At 39.7% G+C, this 16,656-nt stretch overlaps 1 protein-coding gene across 2 annotated transcripts in view; it reads left to right on the forward strand.

The window, feature by feature from the left end:
• Positions 1 to 15,977, forward strand: part of pdgfc (platelet derived growth factor c) — a 56,703-nt gene extending 40,726 nt beyond the window's left edge. Inside the window, exons 3-6 of one of the 2 annotated variants that reach the window (XM_088991115.1) lie at positions 3,053 to 3,233; positions 10,937 to 11,129; positions 12,813 to 13,033; positions 14,279 to 15,977. In XM_088991115.1, coding sequence (XP_088847241.1) covers positions 3,053 to 3,233; positions 10,937 to 11,129; positions 12,813 to 13,033; positions 14,279 to 14,422 — 739 coding nt within the window. In that variant the 3' untranslated portion in view covers positions 14,423 to 15,977. The remainder of the gene's footprint in view (positions 1 to 3,052; positions 3,234 to 10,936; positions 11,130 to 12,812; positions 13,034 to 14,278) is intronic. The other variant, XM_088991116.1, reaches the window with a different exon arrangement.
• Positions 15,978 to 16,656: the final 679 nt, after the last annotated feature.

Below are 16,656 nucleotides of genomic sequence, written 5' to 3' on the forward strand. Positions count from 1 at the left end.
TTTACTGTATCTGGCAGTGAATTAGTTAAGTCTAACGACAATTCCACATAACTATGCAGGACTTCCTCTAAATTTAGGACACACCTAACTCGGACTTCCATATCGACTTATCATATTGAAAAAAAAAACATCTGCAAAGTCAAATAAAAAACTCAACTCGACTGACTGAGGGCCTGACTGACGGACTGACTGACGGACCGACTGACTCACTGACGGAGGGACTGACGGACAGACTGATTAATGGACTGACTGACGAACTAAGGGACTGACTGACTGCGGGACTGACTGAGGGACCGACTGGAACACTGACTGAGGGACTGATGACTGACGGATGGACTGACTGATGGACTGATTGAGGGACTGACTGACTGACGGACAGATGGACTGACTGACGGGAGGACTGGATCAGGGACTGACTGAGAGACTGACTGACTGACGGACTGACTGACTGACTGACTGATAAACGGATGAACTGACTGACTGAGGTACTGACGGACGAACTGACTGACTGACTGACTGACGGACTGACTGACTGACTGACTGATAAACGGATGAACTGACTGACTGAGGTACTGACGGACGAACTGACTGACTGACTGACTGACGGACTGACTGACTGACTGACTGACAAACGGATGAACTGACTGACTGAGGTACTGACGGACGAACTGACTGACTGACGGATGGACTGACTGATGGACTGATTGACGGACTGACTGACTGACGGACAGATGGACTGACTGACGGGAGGACTGGCTCGGGGACTGACTGACGGACTGACTGACTGACTGACAAACGGATGAACTGACTGACTGAGGTACTGACGGACTGACTGACGGACTGACTGACAAACGGATGAACTGACTGACTGAGGTACTGACGGACGAACTGACTGACTGACGGATGGACTGACTGATGGACTGATTGACGGACTGACTGACTGACGGATGGACTGACTGATGGACTGATTGCCGGACTGACTGACTGACGGACAGATGGACTGACTGACGGGAGGACTGGCTCAGGGACTGACTGAGGGACTGACTGACTGACTGAGAGACTAATGAGGGACTGACTGAGGTACTGACTGACTCACTGGATGGACTGACTAAGGGACTGACTGACTGACTGACAAACTGACCGACTGACGGACCGACCATCACACAAAAAAGAAAAACATGCCTCATACATCCATGTGCACAGGTGGATGTAGCCTTAAGTAATCGGCATCTCGCCATCCTGGAGGCCGTCGGGCAAATAAGAGCTTAAAAAGTATATTTTTTTTTTCTGGGGTCAAACCAGTCCAACTGAGGGCCTGAGGCATTCAATTGCATCCCAGGATGGCACATGATGAAGGCACCATCCAAACATCTGCACTCACTCACACACACACACACACACACACACACACACACACACACACACACACACACACACACACACACACACACACACACATTTACGTTCCACTCACAGTGTTCTCGTCCACACATTTTGACAGGCACTGAGCAGTTTAAAAGAACAGATTGCCTCCATTACACGTTTGTAGTAACTTCTGTTTACTTCTATTGTGCAAGGCAACGATCTTCATGAATAATCAACTGTTTGTGGATTTCTATTTTGTTTTATGAGGTCATGGTTGGATTCATGGCTGATATCGAGTCATCTTTGCCCTTAAAATATCTTCGTGATATTACTTGATGTCAGCCCATTTGTTCCATTGCTGTTCAACAGGCCCTTTAATGACCCGCATTGAATTATTGATGAGCCATCTGTCGCCACAAAAAGTGTTGGAATACTTCCACTCGGCTGTGTTTGTGGTGTATTATGGGATAGCGTTGTTATTGATCGCCATGCCACCTCCACTCCTTTTATGAGTATTTTTCTTTTTTTACTAGTATTGTTCCGAAAACGAGTATTTCCGGCGCAGATGGCAGTTGTAGGTCATTGCTTTGCTCAAGGATTCGTGAGACAACATGTGGGGGCCTTTTATAGCACGAACGTGATTTTTTTAAGAGGCTATCTAGCCCTCTAGCTAGCTCTCGAGCGCGCTTTCAGCCCATGTAGCTACCAACACATCCATCCATTTAGCTAACATCGATTTAGATAACCTATCTAGCTACCTACCTACTAATTTACAACAAAATGCATCTAAATGATTACAATTATTTGGTTTTATTTTATTTTATAGCTATCTAGCTGGCTATCTAGTGGGCTACCTAGATAACAATCTAGTAGCTATCTAGCTGGCCAGCTGTCTAGCTAGTTACCAATGCGCTAAGCTGTCTAGCTAGCTACCTATTCGCTATCTAGCTGGCTAGCTATCAGCTGTTTATTAGCTATCTATTAGCTAGCTAGCTTTGTATCTGAGTTGCTTTTGTGTTGAGTGAACGCTGGCGCGTATGGCTGCTGCTGCTATTTGCTATCTATTGGCTATATTGCTGGCTATCTAGCTAGCTATCTAGCTGGCTATCTATTTGCTTTCTATTAGCTATGTGGCAGGGTAGCTATATATCTCGCTGGCTATCTATTTGCTTTCTATTAGCTATATGGCTCGGTAGCTATCTATCTAGCTGGCTATCTATGAGCTATAAAGCTAGCTGTCTAGCTATTAGCTATCTATTCGCTAGCTAGCTAGCTTTCTATCTATTTGAGTTCCTTCCGGGTTGAGTGTACGCTGGCGAGTGTGCCTGCTGCTGCTCACCCACAGAAAAAAACTTATCCTGTGACTGTAAAGTGACCTTGACAGTTTTGAAAGGCGCTTATAAATGAAATGTATTATTATTATTACTATTATTATTATTACTACTACTATTATGATTATTACTATTATTATTCTTCTGCTTCTTATTATTATTACTACTACTATTCTTATTATTATTATTACTGTTATTCCTACTACTATTATTACTATTATTATTACTACTACTATTATTATCATGACTATTACTATTATTATTATTATTATTAAAAGGGATCATCGGTAAAAGAGACCAAAAACGTGTCCTATCATTTTGGTTAAAATGCAATGTGATGTGTGTTTTTTTTTTAGGTATGACTTTGTCGAGCTGGAGGATCCGACCAATGGGAGCATCCTGGGCCGCTGGTGTGGGTTGCAGGCAGCCCCCGCGGCCCACCTCAGTAAAGGCAATCAGGTGCGCCTACGCTTCGTCTCGGATGAATACTTCCCATCCGAGCCGGGCTTCCTCATCCGTTACGCCATCCAGACAGCGGTAAGAATCACGTCACGGCGGCAAGAAACATGGCGATTAGCATTTGCGGTAAAAAAATTTAGCTTGATTTTACATGGTGAGCGAATTGAGGCGGATGTAAGAACAGTCGGCTGTGTTGACAAAATTGGCAATTATATTTTTCTGGCATCCAAATGAATGACAAATTAAAATGGAGCACATGTTTATTTTGTTCGTGGAAGTTATTACAGGAACGGGACAGATCATTAGTTGAATCATGCAGATAAAACCGGAATGTCAGTTATTGGGGTTGGATTTAAATACAGTGATACCTCGGTTTACCAACCCCTTGGCTTACGAACTTTGCGGTTTACGAACGTTAAATTTACGAAATGTTTACCTCGGCATACGAACAATTTTTCGGGATACACACGGAGGTGCCACAATGAGTGATGTGTCGTTCACGAACGAGCCCGTTCTCCTAACAAGAAAATGGCAGCCGACTGTTTTTGTCCTCTATTCCCCGCCCCCAGTCTTCGGTTAAAGCCACGTGACTGGTCAAGAACGCAGCAGTGAGGGGGTTACAGACAGAGAGTGAGGCCGTTCTCCAAAAAAGAAAATGGCGGCCGACATTTTTTTTTCCTCTATTCCCCGCCCCCAGTCTTCGGTTAAAGCTATTTGATTGGTCGAGAACGCAGCAGTGGGGGTTTAATTTTAAACATTAAAGAGACAGGAAGACGACAGAGAGAGAGAGTGACAAAATGGATAGAGAACAGTGAAATGGGGACTCGTTTCAATTTTGATAGTTCAAAGGCAGAGTGTAGACTGCAAGGTTAAAATTCCCATCATTCAGGCTCCACAAACAACTCGCACAAGCCATTTGTAAACTTGATCCAAAAATCTATCAACCCAGCTAAACAGAACACAATTGATGAGGAACTAGGTAAAATTATCGCAGAGAAAGCACCTACAAGGGATCATTCCTCAAGATGGTGAAAGAAGAAGGCTACGTTCCTCATCAAGTGTTTAAACTGGCCACTTCATTCCATCAAGCCATCGACGACCATCACAAGGGTAAATAAAATGACTTTATTATGCAGTACATGTTATTTATTTAATTATTTATAATACCATATCACATTTATTATACATAAAATAAGGTATATTTTGTGTAGTTTTAAGGCTTATTTTGTAGAAAATAATGTTTTATGGGGACCCGGGAACGGATTATTCTCATTTTAATGGTTTCTTATGGGAAATAAAATTTCGGAAGATGAACGTTTTTTTTTTATTTTGTGTAGTTTTGAGCCTTAGAAAATTTGAAAGTAGAAAATTATGTTTTATGGGGACCTGGGAACGGATTATTCTCATTTTAATGGTTTCCTATGAGAAATTATTTTTTGGGATACACACATTGCACCTTGCACACCCTGTCAGGGAACCAATTAAGTTCGTAAGCCAAGGTATCACTGTAATTGAATACTTGTGTTGTATTTTATCTCTTAATTTGATTGTTTTTTTTTTTTGCTTTCTGTATTTGAAATATTTTCATTTCATTTTCACGTGGTCACATTCTATTTATTCTTTTAATCTGTATTAATGGTTTCCTTTATTTTTGTGTTATAATATAATTTTTTTATAAAAATATTTTTTTTTCTTTTGTTTAAATAACATGTTATTTTATGTGTGTATGTGTGTATGTATGTATTTATTTATTGCTTTTCAGTGTACAAATGACCAAGAAAGGAACGTTTCCACCAAGCTCTCTCCCATGAATGCCTTCCACCTGCACCCTTTCAGACTCTCGATGATCTAAAAGTTATTGTCCCTAACAAAAACGGAGACCTTATAAAAGGAATAAAGTATCTCGTCAAGGGTCCTCGACCCCTTCCTGGTTTCTATTGGGCCCCCCTGAAATGAAAAGAGGAATTGTCCATTATTTTGAGCTTGATATAAGTATCTCTATTTTTAACTCTGTGATACACACCATATATACGGTGACTGTTTCTTTTTACACTTTAATATTACGAGATTAATAGCCTCCTGTAACCTTTCCGTTAACCTTTCTTCAAGTCCGAAAAGGCACATTGGCTCATCTGTCATTTATAATCAGAGGTGAAAAGACTATAAAAAAACATCTCATAAAAGAATGGTATGTGCAGCTTATTTGAGGCGTTCAAGAAAATTGGAAAAGGGAACTATCTGATTGGATATTGTATTCAGGGGAAAATCTCATTTTATCGCTACAATCGTAAAAAAAAGTTGACAAGAAACAGTAAAAGTAAGAACTCGTGTATGCAGCGCATGCAGTGTGCTGTGTTCATTAAAACTGCAAAGGGTGGATTTCATCCATTTCAGCCACTAACTAGCTGGCTAGCTAGCTAGCTAGCTAGAAGCTGTCTATTAGTTATGTAATTAACTAGCTGGCTGGGCCACGACAACTTAAACCTACCTTTAGAGATGTAGTGATGCACATATGTATTTTATTTTAAGTTATTCTATTTGATTGTATTTTGTTGCATTTTTTCTCTTATAGTGTATTTTCATGTTTTTATTGTATAATATTTGATTTTGTTTTATTTCATTGTATTGTATTTCTCAGAAGACTTCCGGGTAGAGTGAACGCTGGCGCGAATGGCTGCCACTGCTCACCCGCACAAAAAAAATCCAGTGACTGTAAAGTGTCCTTGAGAGTTTTGAAAGGCGCTTAGAAATGAAATGTATTATTATTATTATTATTATTATTATTATTATTATTATTATTATTATTATCTAGATAGCTAGCTATTTTCTGGCTAGTAGCTATCGAACTAAGTAGCTGGTTATCTAGCTAGCTAGCAATTTTCTGTCTATTAGATATCTAACTAACTAGCTGGCTATCCAGCTAGCTATCTATTACCTATCTATCCAGCTAGCTATCTATTAGCTATCTATCAAGCTAGTTATCTATCAAGCTAGCTCTCTATTAGCTATCTGTCAAGGTAGCTATCTATCAAGCTAGTTATCTATCAAGCTATCTCTCTATTAGCTATCTGTCAAGGTAGCTATCTATCAAGCTAGTTATCTATCAAGCTAGCTATCAAGCTAGTTATCTATAAAGCTAGCTATCTATTAACTATTAGCTAGCTAGCTAGCTTTCTACTATTTGAGGTATTCAGGGTTGAGTGAACGCTGGCGCGTGTGGATGCCGTTGCTCACCCACAGAAAAACTTATACTGTGACTGTAAAGTGACCTTGAGAGTTTTGAAAGGTGTTTATAAATCAGATGTATTATTTTTATTCATGAAAACTTGGCAAAATGATATTGCAAGTTTTGATATGTGAAGTCAGGACATTTTTTTTTCTTCTTCTATGTTTTAATTTCAGCGTTATCATTTCCAGTCATTGTTTATTTCTATTGAGTAAATAGTATTGCGGTCATTTTGATGCATCTGGAGAGAAATGTAGTGACAAACACTATAGTAGTACCCAAAAAAAGGCAGAAGATGGCGACAAAGCTCCGTGGAAATTGTCTCATGGCACATTTTGTAAGCGAACATCAAATACACTGTAGTAGTCTTGGCGCAACACACAACGATTCACCATCGTGTTATTTATGTGTTTTCCTTCTAATTTCGCCATCAACAGTTTTCAGACCAAACAAAGTACCGCAAAATGCATTGAGGTGATGCAATGTATGTCCTTTCTCGCTGAGGGGCGTTCCTTTAGTGACGTCACGTACGGACTCGTCACCAACTCAAAAAGAAGACTTCCGGAATATTCAGCGCGAGTCTTAAAACGTAAAATATAGCTATATGCGGTAGAATCTTTGCTCAGTAGAAGTCATTTGAAGCCATTTTATAAATTATCAACACGACTTGTCCGGAGACGTCGGTTGTCCTTTAAGTGGCAGTTCCAAGCACCCCCCCACCAAGCAAACATAGCCAACTTCCACTGGGAAAAAAAAAACCTTGTGAAAATGTTACCCCACTCCTGTGTTCTCTTTGAACCTCGAGTAGTGGAACAGCGGCGCTCTGTTCTACCGCTACCGGATGCCACAGGAAGCCGCACCGGGGGCCCCCCCCATCAAGAGCCGCTCTGTCATTGACAGGATGCCATTTTGGGCAGTCGGCTTGTTAAAACACCAAAAAGAATGATGAGGAGGAGATGCTTGAAACCAGCGCGGGAGTACTCGGACTTTGATACTTCCTCAAATAAACATTCTTGTAAACTTACTGATTCAACTAAGTTACTTAAAGGACAACCGACATCAGTTTTTTGTTTCCTAACTGACATCAGAGAAACGTTTTATAGCATCTAAAATACCCAAAACAAGCAGTATGATATTTTTAGTCGAATGCAAAACACCAATAAAAATGACTTCAAGTGTCCAAAATCTGCAAAAAAACTGAGCTGCGAATTGGGCATTTTCAGAAAGTCCCGCCCCCAGTTCGTGACGTCACGCCAAGACGTCTTGCATTGCTGTTACACATCCAGTTATGAATATGATTCAAATACAGTAAAGTCTCGTTATATCGATATTCAAGGGAGTCCGAAAAAATATCGATATAACCGGGACTATCGTTATATCCGATATCGATATAACGAGACTTTACTGTAGTTCTGAAGAGGAAAGCATACGTGTTTGCAATAAAGAATTTATTCCGTGCCATTTTGAGGCAACATTGGGGAGAAACGGATCACCAGAAAAGAAGCAGAAAATTGCGTCCAAGCTCCGTGTGAGGAATTAATCAGCCCGTTTCCACAGGCTGCTGAATTCCTTCCATGGAGCTTGGTCGCCCTCTTCTAGCGGCTTTTTGGTGCAACACGAGGTTTTCAGACCAAATAATTACAGCAAAATACATTGACGTGATGGAAGGACTGCTACCATGTGTCTGTTTCGGTCAGGGGCGTTCCTTCAGTGACGTCACGTACGGACCCGTCACCAACTGAAAAACAAGACTTCCTGACTATTCAGCGCGAGTCTTAAAACGTAAAATATAGCTATATGCGGTGGAATCTTTGTAAAATACGCTCAGTAGAAGTCATTTGAAGCCATTTTACAAATTATGGACACAACTTGTCCGGAGACTTAAGCGCTTTGTTGCAGCTTCAGCTGTTGTTAAAGCAGTATATCAATCAATATGTATGTATTGCATTGTATTTTGGACAGCCGGTGTCGTTTTTTCCTTTAAAGGACAACCGACACCATTTTTTGTTTCTTAACTGACATCCGAAAAACGTTTTATAGCATCTAAAATACCCATAACACGCAGGATGATATTTTTAGTCAAATGCAAAACACCAATAAAAATGACTTAAAGTGTCCCAAAACTGCCATAAAATGAGCTCGGAATGTATTCATTTTTATCTTTATTTCTTTTATTTATGTATTTGTATTTTTATTTTTATTTGTATTTATTTTGATTTATTTTTTTCAATAGAGTATAGAGTATTTTTATCCAGAATTTTGCCCCAAATACTTTACAGTCATGGGATTTTTTTACCCGGAAGTAACACAGCAGCAAAGTTATGAAAGGAAGAGTAAAGGACAGAAAGAAGTAGAAAAAAAATACAGTCATGTATGTCCAGTCTGTATGATAACCGGGTTTTGTGAGAAAAGGGTTCGCTTGTTTTAATAATAATAATAATAATAATAATAATAATAATAATAATAATAATAATAATAATAATAATAATAATACAAATATGAATAATAATACGAATAATAATAATAATAATACATTTAATTTCTAAGCGCCTTTAAAATCCCTCAAAGACACTTAACAGTCACATGATTTTTGTGCGGGTGAGCAGCGGCAGCCATTTGCACCAGCGTTCACGCTAACACAGCAGCAAAGTAACACAGCAGCAAAGTTATGAAAGAAAGAGAAAAGGAAAGGGAAAGAAAGAAGTAGAAAAACAAAATACAGGACCTGCTGGGATGGCAGCCACTCTCACGGCGCCATCTTAAAAAAAAAAAAAAAAATGGCTGCCCCACCCAGCGAATGAATTTTGCTGCAGGGTTCCTTGGCCTCATTTGTATAAAGACGGATCGGAAATAAGTGTTTTGATTCACAGCTCTTAATATGTGTAGAAAATAACACTCAAAGCCATCTTAACCACAAACAGCTGAGGAATTCATTTGTGGTTTTGGTTTATGGTTCATAGAAGGTGCTTTTCCCATTAGTTTCTCCAATTGGAATAACAGAATGCTAATTTACGAGTTTTTGTTTAAAATTAGCCCGCGGAGCCAATTTCACAATGACATTTTTTTTTAAACTGTGTCTATCATGTGGGAGGCCCACAAGAAATTCTCAATAAGATTCCCCCCGAGAGCACACAGGAAGTCAGCCATTTTGTTTTGAAATTGAAATGTTGGTCTAACTTACAGCTGTTTATATGAAAACCAAAAAGAATACAGTGGGACCTTGGCTTACGCACTTAATTGGTTCCCAGAGTGTGTAAGGTGAAAAGTGTGTATCCCAAAAATTAATTTACCCTAGGAAACCATTAAAATGAGAATAATCCGTTCCCAGGTCCCCATAAAATATAATGTTCAACTAAATAAGCCTTAAAGGACAACCGACGTCACTTTTTTCTTTCTTAACTGACATCAGAAAAACGTTTAATAGCATCTAAAATACCCAAAACACGCAGTATGATATTTTTAGTCAAATGCAAAACACCAATAAAAATGACAAAGTGTCCAAAATCTGGAAAAAAAAATGAGCTGCGAATTGGGCATTTTCAGAAAGTCCCGCCCCCAGTTCGTGACGTCACGCCAAGACGTCTTGCATTGCTGCAGAATCAAAACAATGGCTTCACATTCGGAGAATATGCTTTCTTGTTACACATCCAGTTATGAATATGATTCAAATAGTTCTGAAGAGGAAAGCATACATGTTTGCAATCGATTAAAGAATGTATTCCGTGTCATTTTGAGGCATCTGGACTGCAATGTACCGTCGCAGAAAAGAGGCAGAAAAATGGCGACCAGCTCCTGTGAGGAATGAATCAGCCCTTTCCACAGGCTGATAAATTCCTTCCATGGAGCTTGGACGCCCTCTTCTGGCAGCTTTTGGGACCAAACAAGTATAGCAAAATACATTGACGTGATGGAAGGACTGCTACAATGTGTCTTTTTTTGGGTCGGGGGCGTTCCTTTAGTGACGTCACGTACGGACTCGTCACCAACTCAAACGAAAGACTTCCTGAATATTCAGCGCGAGTCTTAAAATGTAAAATATAGCTACAGTAAAGTCTCGTTATATTGATATTCAAGGGAGTCCGAAAAAATATCGATATAACCGGGACTATCGATATATCCGACCCTGTTTGCATGTAATTTTCTCCGTGCGTGCATAGAAATAGTATTGATATAACCGGGACTATCGATATATCCGATATCGATATAACGAGAGTTTACTGTTTTGGCGTGGAATCTTATTAAAATACGCTCAGTAGAAGTCATTTGAAGCCATTTTTTCAAATTATGGACACAACTTGTCCGGGGACGTCGGTTGTCCTTTAAAACCACAAATAAAATACATTATTCTATGTATAATAAATGTGCTATTGTATTGTAATGAAAGAAATACACTGAACTGTATAATAAAGTGGTTTTATTTACCTTTGTGATGGTCGTTGATGGCTTGATGGAATGGGATGGCAGGTCGGAGGAAATTGCTGTTTGGAAGGAGTCACATTCCATAAGGACTGCAATTAAAGAAATAAACTGTACAGTACCTTCTTTTTTTGGACAGATTCCGGCAGAAACTGAACTTCCATCCCAGCTGGAACTGCAAGAACTATCGGTGGCCGTGTCGGGCCTGAGGACAGTGGAGGAGGTGATGAAGTACTTGGAACCCGAGCGCTGGCAGCTAGATATGGATGACTTGTATAAACGGACGTGGCACGTCCTCGGGAAATCCTTCATCCATAACAAGAAAGCCAGAGGTGAATAGATGGACAACTTGCTGCCAAGGAACTATGGAGGAATTTGGATGAGGAGCTTCATTTAGAGCAAATACGCACTTTGGCAATATGTTCAACAATTTTCAGTACGTTATTTAGACAAATGTGCTACTTTGGTGCCGTATTGTAGCATCTTAATGACAAGAAACTACAAATGTAAATATACATATTTTAAAAATATTGCCAGAGGTCTAACCAGCGCTTTATCCGCACCCCTCCCCCAAGAAAGACCAAAACCCGAACAAATTAGGGAATGGCGCTCCACGTCATGCTTTTCAATTCCTGAATACATTCAGGAATGGCAGTGAATAATAATAATAATAATAATAATACATTTCATTTATAAGCGTATTTCAAAACCCTTAGGCTCACTTTATAGTCACAGGGTGAGTTTGTCTATGGCTGTAGCTAGATAGCTAGCAATCTGATAGCTAGCTAGCTAGATAGCCAGCCATCTCACTTGATAGCTAATAGATAGAAAAGCTACCTGTGCCTGCGCTCACTCAACCCGGAATAACTCAAATAACTCAGATAGATAGCTAGCTAGATAGCCATCCAGCTAATAGCTAGCTATATAGCAAGCCAGCTAATAGCTAGCTAATATATGGCTAGCTATATAGCCAGTCAGCTAATAGATAGCTAGCTAGATAGCCAGCCAGCTAATAGATAGCTCGATAAATAGTCAGCCAGCTAATAGATACCTAGCTAGATAGCCAGCTAATAATAGCCAGCTAATCTACCGGAAACAAATTCCTTGTGTGTTCTACATACTTGGCAATAAAGATGATTCTGATTCTGATTCTGATATATCGCTAGCTAGCTAACAGATAGCTAGCCAGCTAGCTAGATAGCCAGCCATCTAATAGATAGCTAGCTAGACAACTGCTGCAAAGGACGCTTTGATCCTGTCCTCTTTCATCTAGAACTGCTTCATGTCACAAAGAGGGTAGAGAAAATGCTGAAGAATGAATGACTCTCTGTCTTTGTGTTGTCATATTATGTTATTTAGTTTTCTTTTATTTTTTACTTCATGTTACTTCCGGGGTGAGTGAACGCTGGCGCGTGTGGCTGCCACTGCTCACCCGCAGAAAAAAATGTCCTGTGTCTGTAACTTTGAGAGTTTTGAAAGGCGCTTATAAATGAAATGATTATTATAGACAGCCAGCCAGCTTGCTATCTAATAGATGGCTAGCTAGATACCAGCGAGCTAGATAGCTAATAGATAGCAAATGCCAAGGAACTATGGTGAGGTGAGTTGAAGTGCTTTATTGATAGAAAACTAATGATTGGCTTCCACCCCTTGATTCTTGGGGCCAACAAACGGTGACAAAGTACTTTATTTAGATAAAACGAGTACTTTCTCAGCATCTTGTAGCATGATAGTCGTCCATGCTAAGTGCTTTGTTACAGTTGTTAAAGCGCTCTATAAATCAATATGTATTACAGTAAAGTCTCGTTATATCGATATTCAAGGGAGTCCGAAAAAATATCGATATAACCGGGACTATCGATATATCCGACCCTGTTCGCATGTAATTTTCTCCGTGCGTGCATAGAAATAGTATCGATATAACCGGGACTATCGATATATCCGATATCGATATAACCAGACTTTACTGTATATTATATTGTATTGTATTGTAATCCATTTTTCCCCCCCTCGAGGAGGCGCTGACCTGAACCTGCTTTGGGAGGAATCTCAACTGTATAGCTGCACGCCGCGCAACTTGTCCGTGTCGCTGCGCGAGGAGCTCAAGCGGACCGACGCCATTTTCTGGCCCAGCTGCCTCCTGGTGAGGCGTTGCGGCGGGAATTGCGCCTGCTGCGCCCACCGCTGCTATGACTGCCAGTGCCAGCCCGTCCGAGTCACGAAAAAGTACCACGAGGTACCCGCAAAATAATTAGTCAAAGGCACTTTTATCCTGGGCAAATGTTAACTCAAAACTTTTGTTTTGTTGTTGGTTTGTCAGGAACAAATCAATTCCGTTTTCCGGGTCAATTTGACCCACTCACAGTTTCGTTTAATTTCATTTAGTTGCTCCCCAAAACAGCACCAACCATTGGATTGGATTGGATTGGATATGCCTTTATTAGTCTCACAGTGGAGAAACACTGAAGGGTCTATGCAGCAACTTTAATAGTAAAGTGATACCTTGGCTTACGAACTTAATTGGCTCCCAGACAGAGTGTGTAAGGCGAAAAGTGTGTATCCCAAAAATTAATTTCCCATAGGAAACCATTAAAATGAGAATAATTCGTTCTCAGGTCCCCATAAAACATAATTTTCGACGTTCTAACTTTCTAAGCCTTAAAACTACACGAAATATACCTTATTTTATGTAATGTTCTATGGTATTATAATTAAAGAAATAAACTGTACTGTATAATAAAGTGGTTTTATTGACCTTTGTGATGGTCGTTGATGGCTTGATGGAATGGAGTGGCCGCTTTCATCAACTTTAAACACTTGATGAGGAACGTAGCCTTCTTCTTTCACCATCTTGAGGAATCATCCCTTGTAGGTGCTTTCTCCGCGATAATTTTACCTAGTTCCTCATCAATCGTGTTCTGTTTAGCTGAGTTGATAGCTTTTTGCATCAAGTGTACAGATGGTTTGTGCAGGTGATTTTTGGAGCCTGGTTGATGGGATATTTTAGTCTTGCAGTCTACACTGCCTTTGAACTACTAGTTGAAACAAGTCCAAATTTCACTGTTTTCTATCCATTTTCTCACTCTCTCGCTGTCGTCTGCCTGTATCTTTAATGTTTAAACCAACTCCCCCCACTGCTGCGTTCTTGACCAATCACGTGGCTTTAACCGTAGACTGGGTGTGGGGAATAGAGGACAAAAACAAGTCTGCAATTTACATGTCAGGAGAACGGGCTCGTTCGCGAACGACACATCACTCATTGTGGCAGCTCCGTGTGTATCCCAAAAAATAGTTTGTATGCCAAGGTAAAATTTTCATAAATTTAACGTTCGTAAACCGAAAAGTTCGTAAGCCAAGGGGTTCCTAAACCGAGGTATCACTGTATTTCATACGGGCTGTCCGAAAACATGATGTTTTATTTATTTATATTTTATTTTTTTACCCCCTCCGCCCCCCCCCCCCCCCCCCCCCCCCCCATCAGGTTCTGCTGCTGAAACACCGCAGCGGCGGACGAGGCCTGCAGAAGTCCATGACCGACGTGGCCTTGGAGCACCACGAGGAGTGCGAGTGCGTGTGCAAGGACACCGATAACGCTAACAATAGCGCGCCCATCGGACACGTTTAACGTCAAAATTGGACGAAGAAAATCAAAGCAAGATTGGGATTGGATTCAATCTCCCGAACGGAATAAATACCGAGATGACAAATTTTACACCGGGACTCCACAGACAATGTTAGATAAGGAGTTCCTCAGCTCATATGGGCCGATAGCGTTACGGGAAATGGGTGCTTATTTTGTTCGAGTTCTTTTTGCTGTTGGCTCCCCCTCCAAAAATATTGGAAAAGTAGGTCTCACTGGGTATTTTTTCCCCCACTGGCTTGATAACTGAGTTTGATATGAAAACAAACATCCTTTGATCGCCAGACTTAAACCCAATAGAGAGCAGTACTCTATCAGGTTTAATAATAATAATACATGTCATTTCTAAGCACCTTCCAAAACTCTTAAGGTCACTTTACAGTCACAGGATATTTTTTTTTTGTGGGTGAGCAGCGGCAGCCACACACACCAGTCTTCACTCAACCCGGAAGTAACTCAAATAGATAAAGCTAGCTAGCAGATAGCAATTAGATATCTACCAAGATAGCTAATAGATAGCTAGACAGGTAGTAGACAGGTACTAGATAGCTAGTAGAGAGCTATTAGATAGCTAGCAAAATAGCAATGTCTGTAACTCATGACAAAAAGTTAGCGGACACCAGGGCAGACAACTCTGAAAAGTTGCCTGCCCCATTTTTCACAACTTGAAACACAATATCGCAAAAAAAAAGACAGTACGTTCACCGTTTTGTCCCTTTTGTTGTTGTTTTGACACTGTGTTTGGGGTATTACAAATTCAGAATTAGTTAACACACATTTTTTTTTAAATAATAAAAATAAATTTAATTTATAAGCGCCTTTCAAAACTCTCAAGGTCACTTTACAGTCACAGGATAAGTCTTTCTGTGGGTGAGTAGCGGCAGCCACACGCGCGCTAGCGTACAATCAACCCGGTAACCCAAACAATTGTTAGCTAGCTAATTAATAGATAGCGAGCTAGATAGCTAATAGATGGCCAGCTAGATAGCAAATAGATAGCTAGTTAGATAGCTAATATTAAATACAAAGCAAATTTGAAATAGCCACAACAGTGGATATAAAGTTTTCACGCTCATGTTCAAATATGGCGGGCCGGTAGTCGAGTCTTCACAATGCAGAGGTTGTTTTTTTTATGCCATTTAAAAAAAAATGTAAATTCTATTCTAAACTGTTCTCATTTGGCGGCCATGTTAAACTCATTGTTCCAATATTTTTGGAGGGAATTGATCAACTTACCGTGTCAATATTCCATTTACCAAAGAGACTGCGGGTGCTTCATTTGAGGCAGTTACGCCTTTCAAGTATTTATTTCTCTGCCAAAACAAAAAAACAAATATGTAAGAGGAAAACATCCAATGCTTTTTTTGTACAGTTTGACATGCTTCCATTTTCATCGTGTATAATTCTTTTAAATTGTGTTTTTTTTTTCCATTCACTCATGTTTAATTATTTATCGACTTTTTTCTCTCCCTGGGCAAAAACTGTTATTTTATCATACAGAAACGCAGAAATAAACTGTTTTTTTTATTTTTTGATGCCATGCATGGAAAGCCTGAATTTATTCTTTATTTAATTAGGTTTAGTTTTTTTTTTTTTCCCCCAAGTATTGTTGTACAATAAGTTACTTAACTCATTCACTGCCGGACGATGAGCATACAGTAAAGTCTCGTTATATCGATATCGGATATATCGATAGTCCCGGTTATATCGATACTATTTCTATGCACGCACGGAGAAAATTACATGCAAACAGGGTCGGATATATCGATAGTCCCGGTTATATCGATATTTTTTCGGACTCCCTTGAATATCGATATAACGAGACTTTACTGTATTTATATACACACATCCGAGCTACGACCGGGTTCCGTTCCGACAAAACGGTCGTAAGTCAAACGGTCGTAAGTCGAAATCCATTCAAAATGGCCGACGTTACGTTTACACGACAAGATAGTATACGATCTCAGTCTGCTTTTAAGCAACGTTTTATATTACAGTTCATTGATACATTTTATAAATAATAAAAAAAAATATAACCTTCCGTGTCATTTTTATCATTTTATATTTTGGATTATCGATTTTTATTACTGTATAACTGTACCTGTAATGTATACAAAACTGTTTACTGTACAGTTCATATATAAATGGTATTCCTTTTGGTGTCATTTTTATCATTTTATATTTCACATTGTCAATTTATATTTTATACAGTAAAGTCT

Source organism: Hippocampus bargibanti, linkage group LG02, assembly GCF_051943395.1.
Source record: "Hippocampus bargibanti isolate YZ-2025 linkage group LG02, ASM5194339v1, whole genome shotgun sequence".
Lineage (NCBI taxonomy): Eukaryota > Metazoa > Chordata > Actinopteri > Syngnathiformes > Syngnathidae > Hippocampus > Hippocampus bargibanti.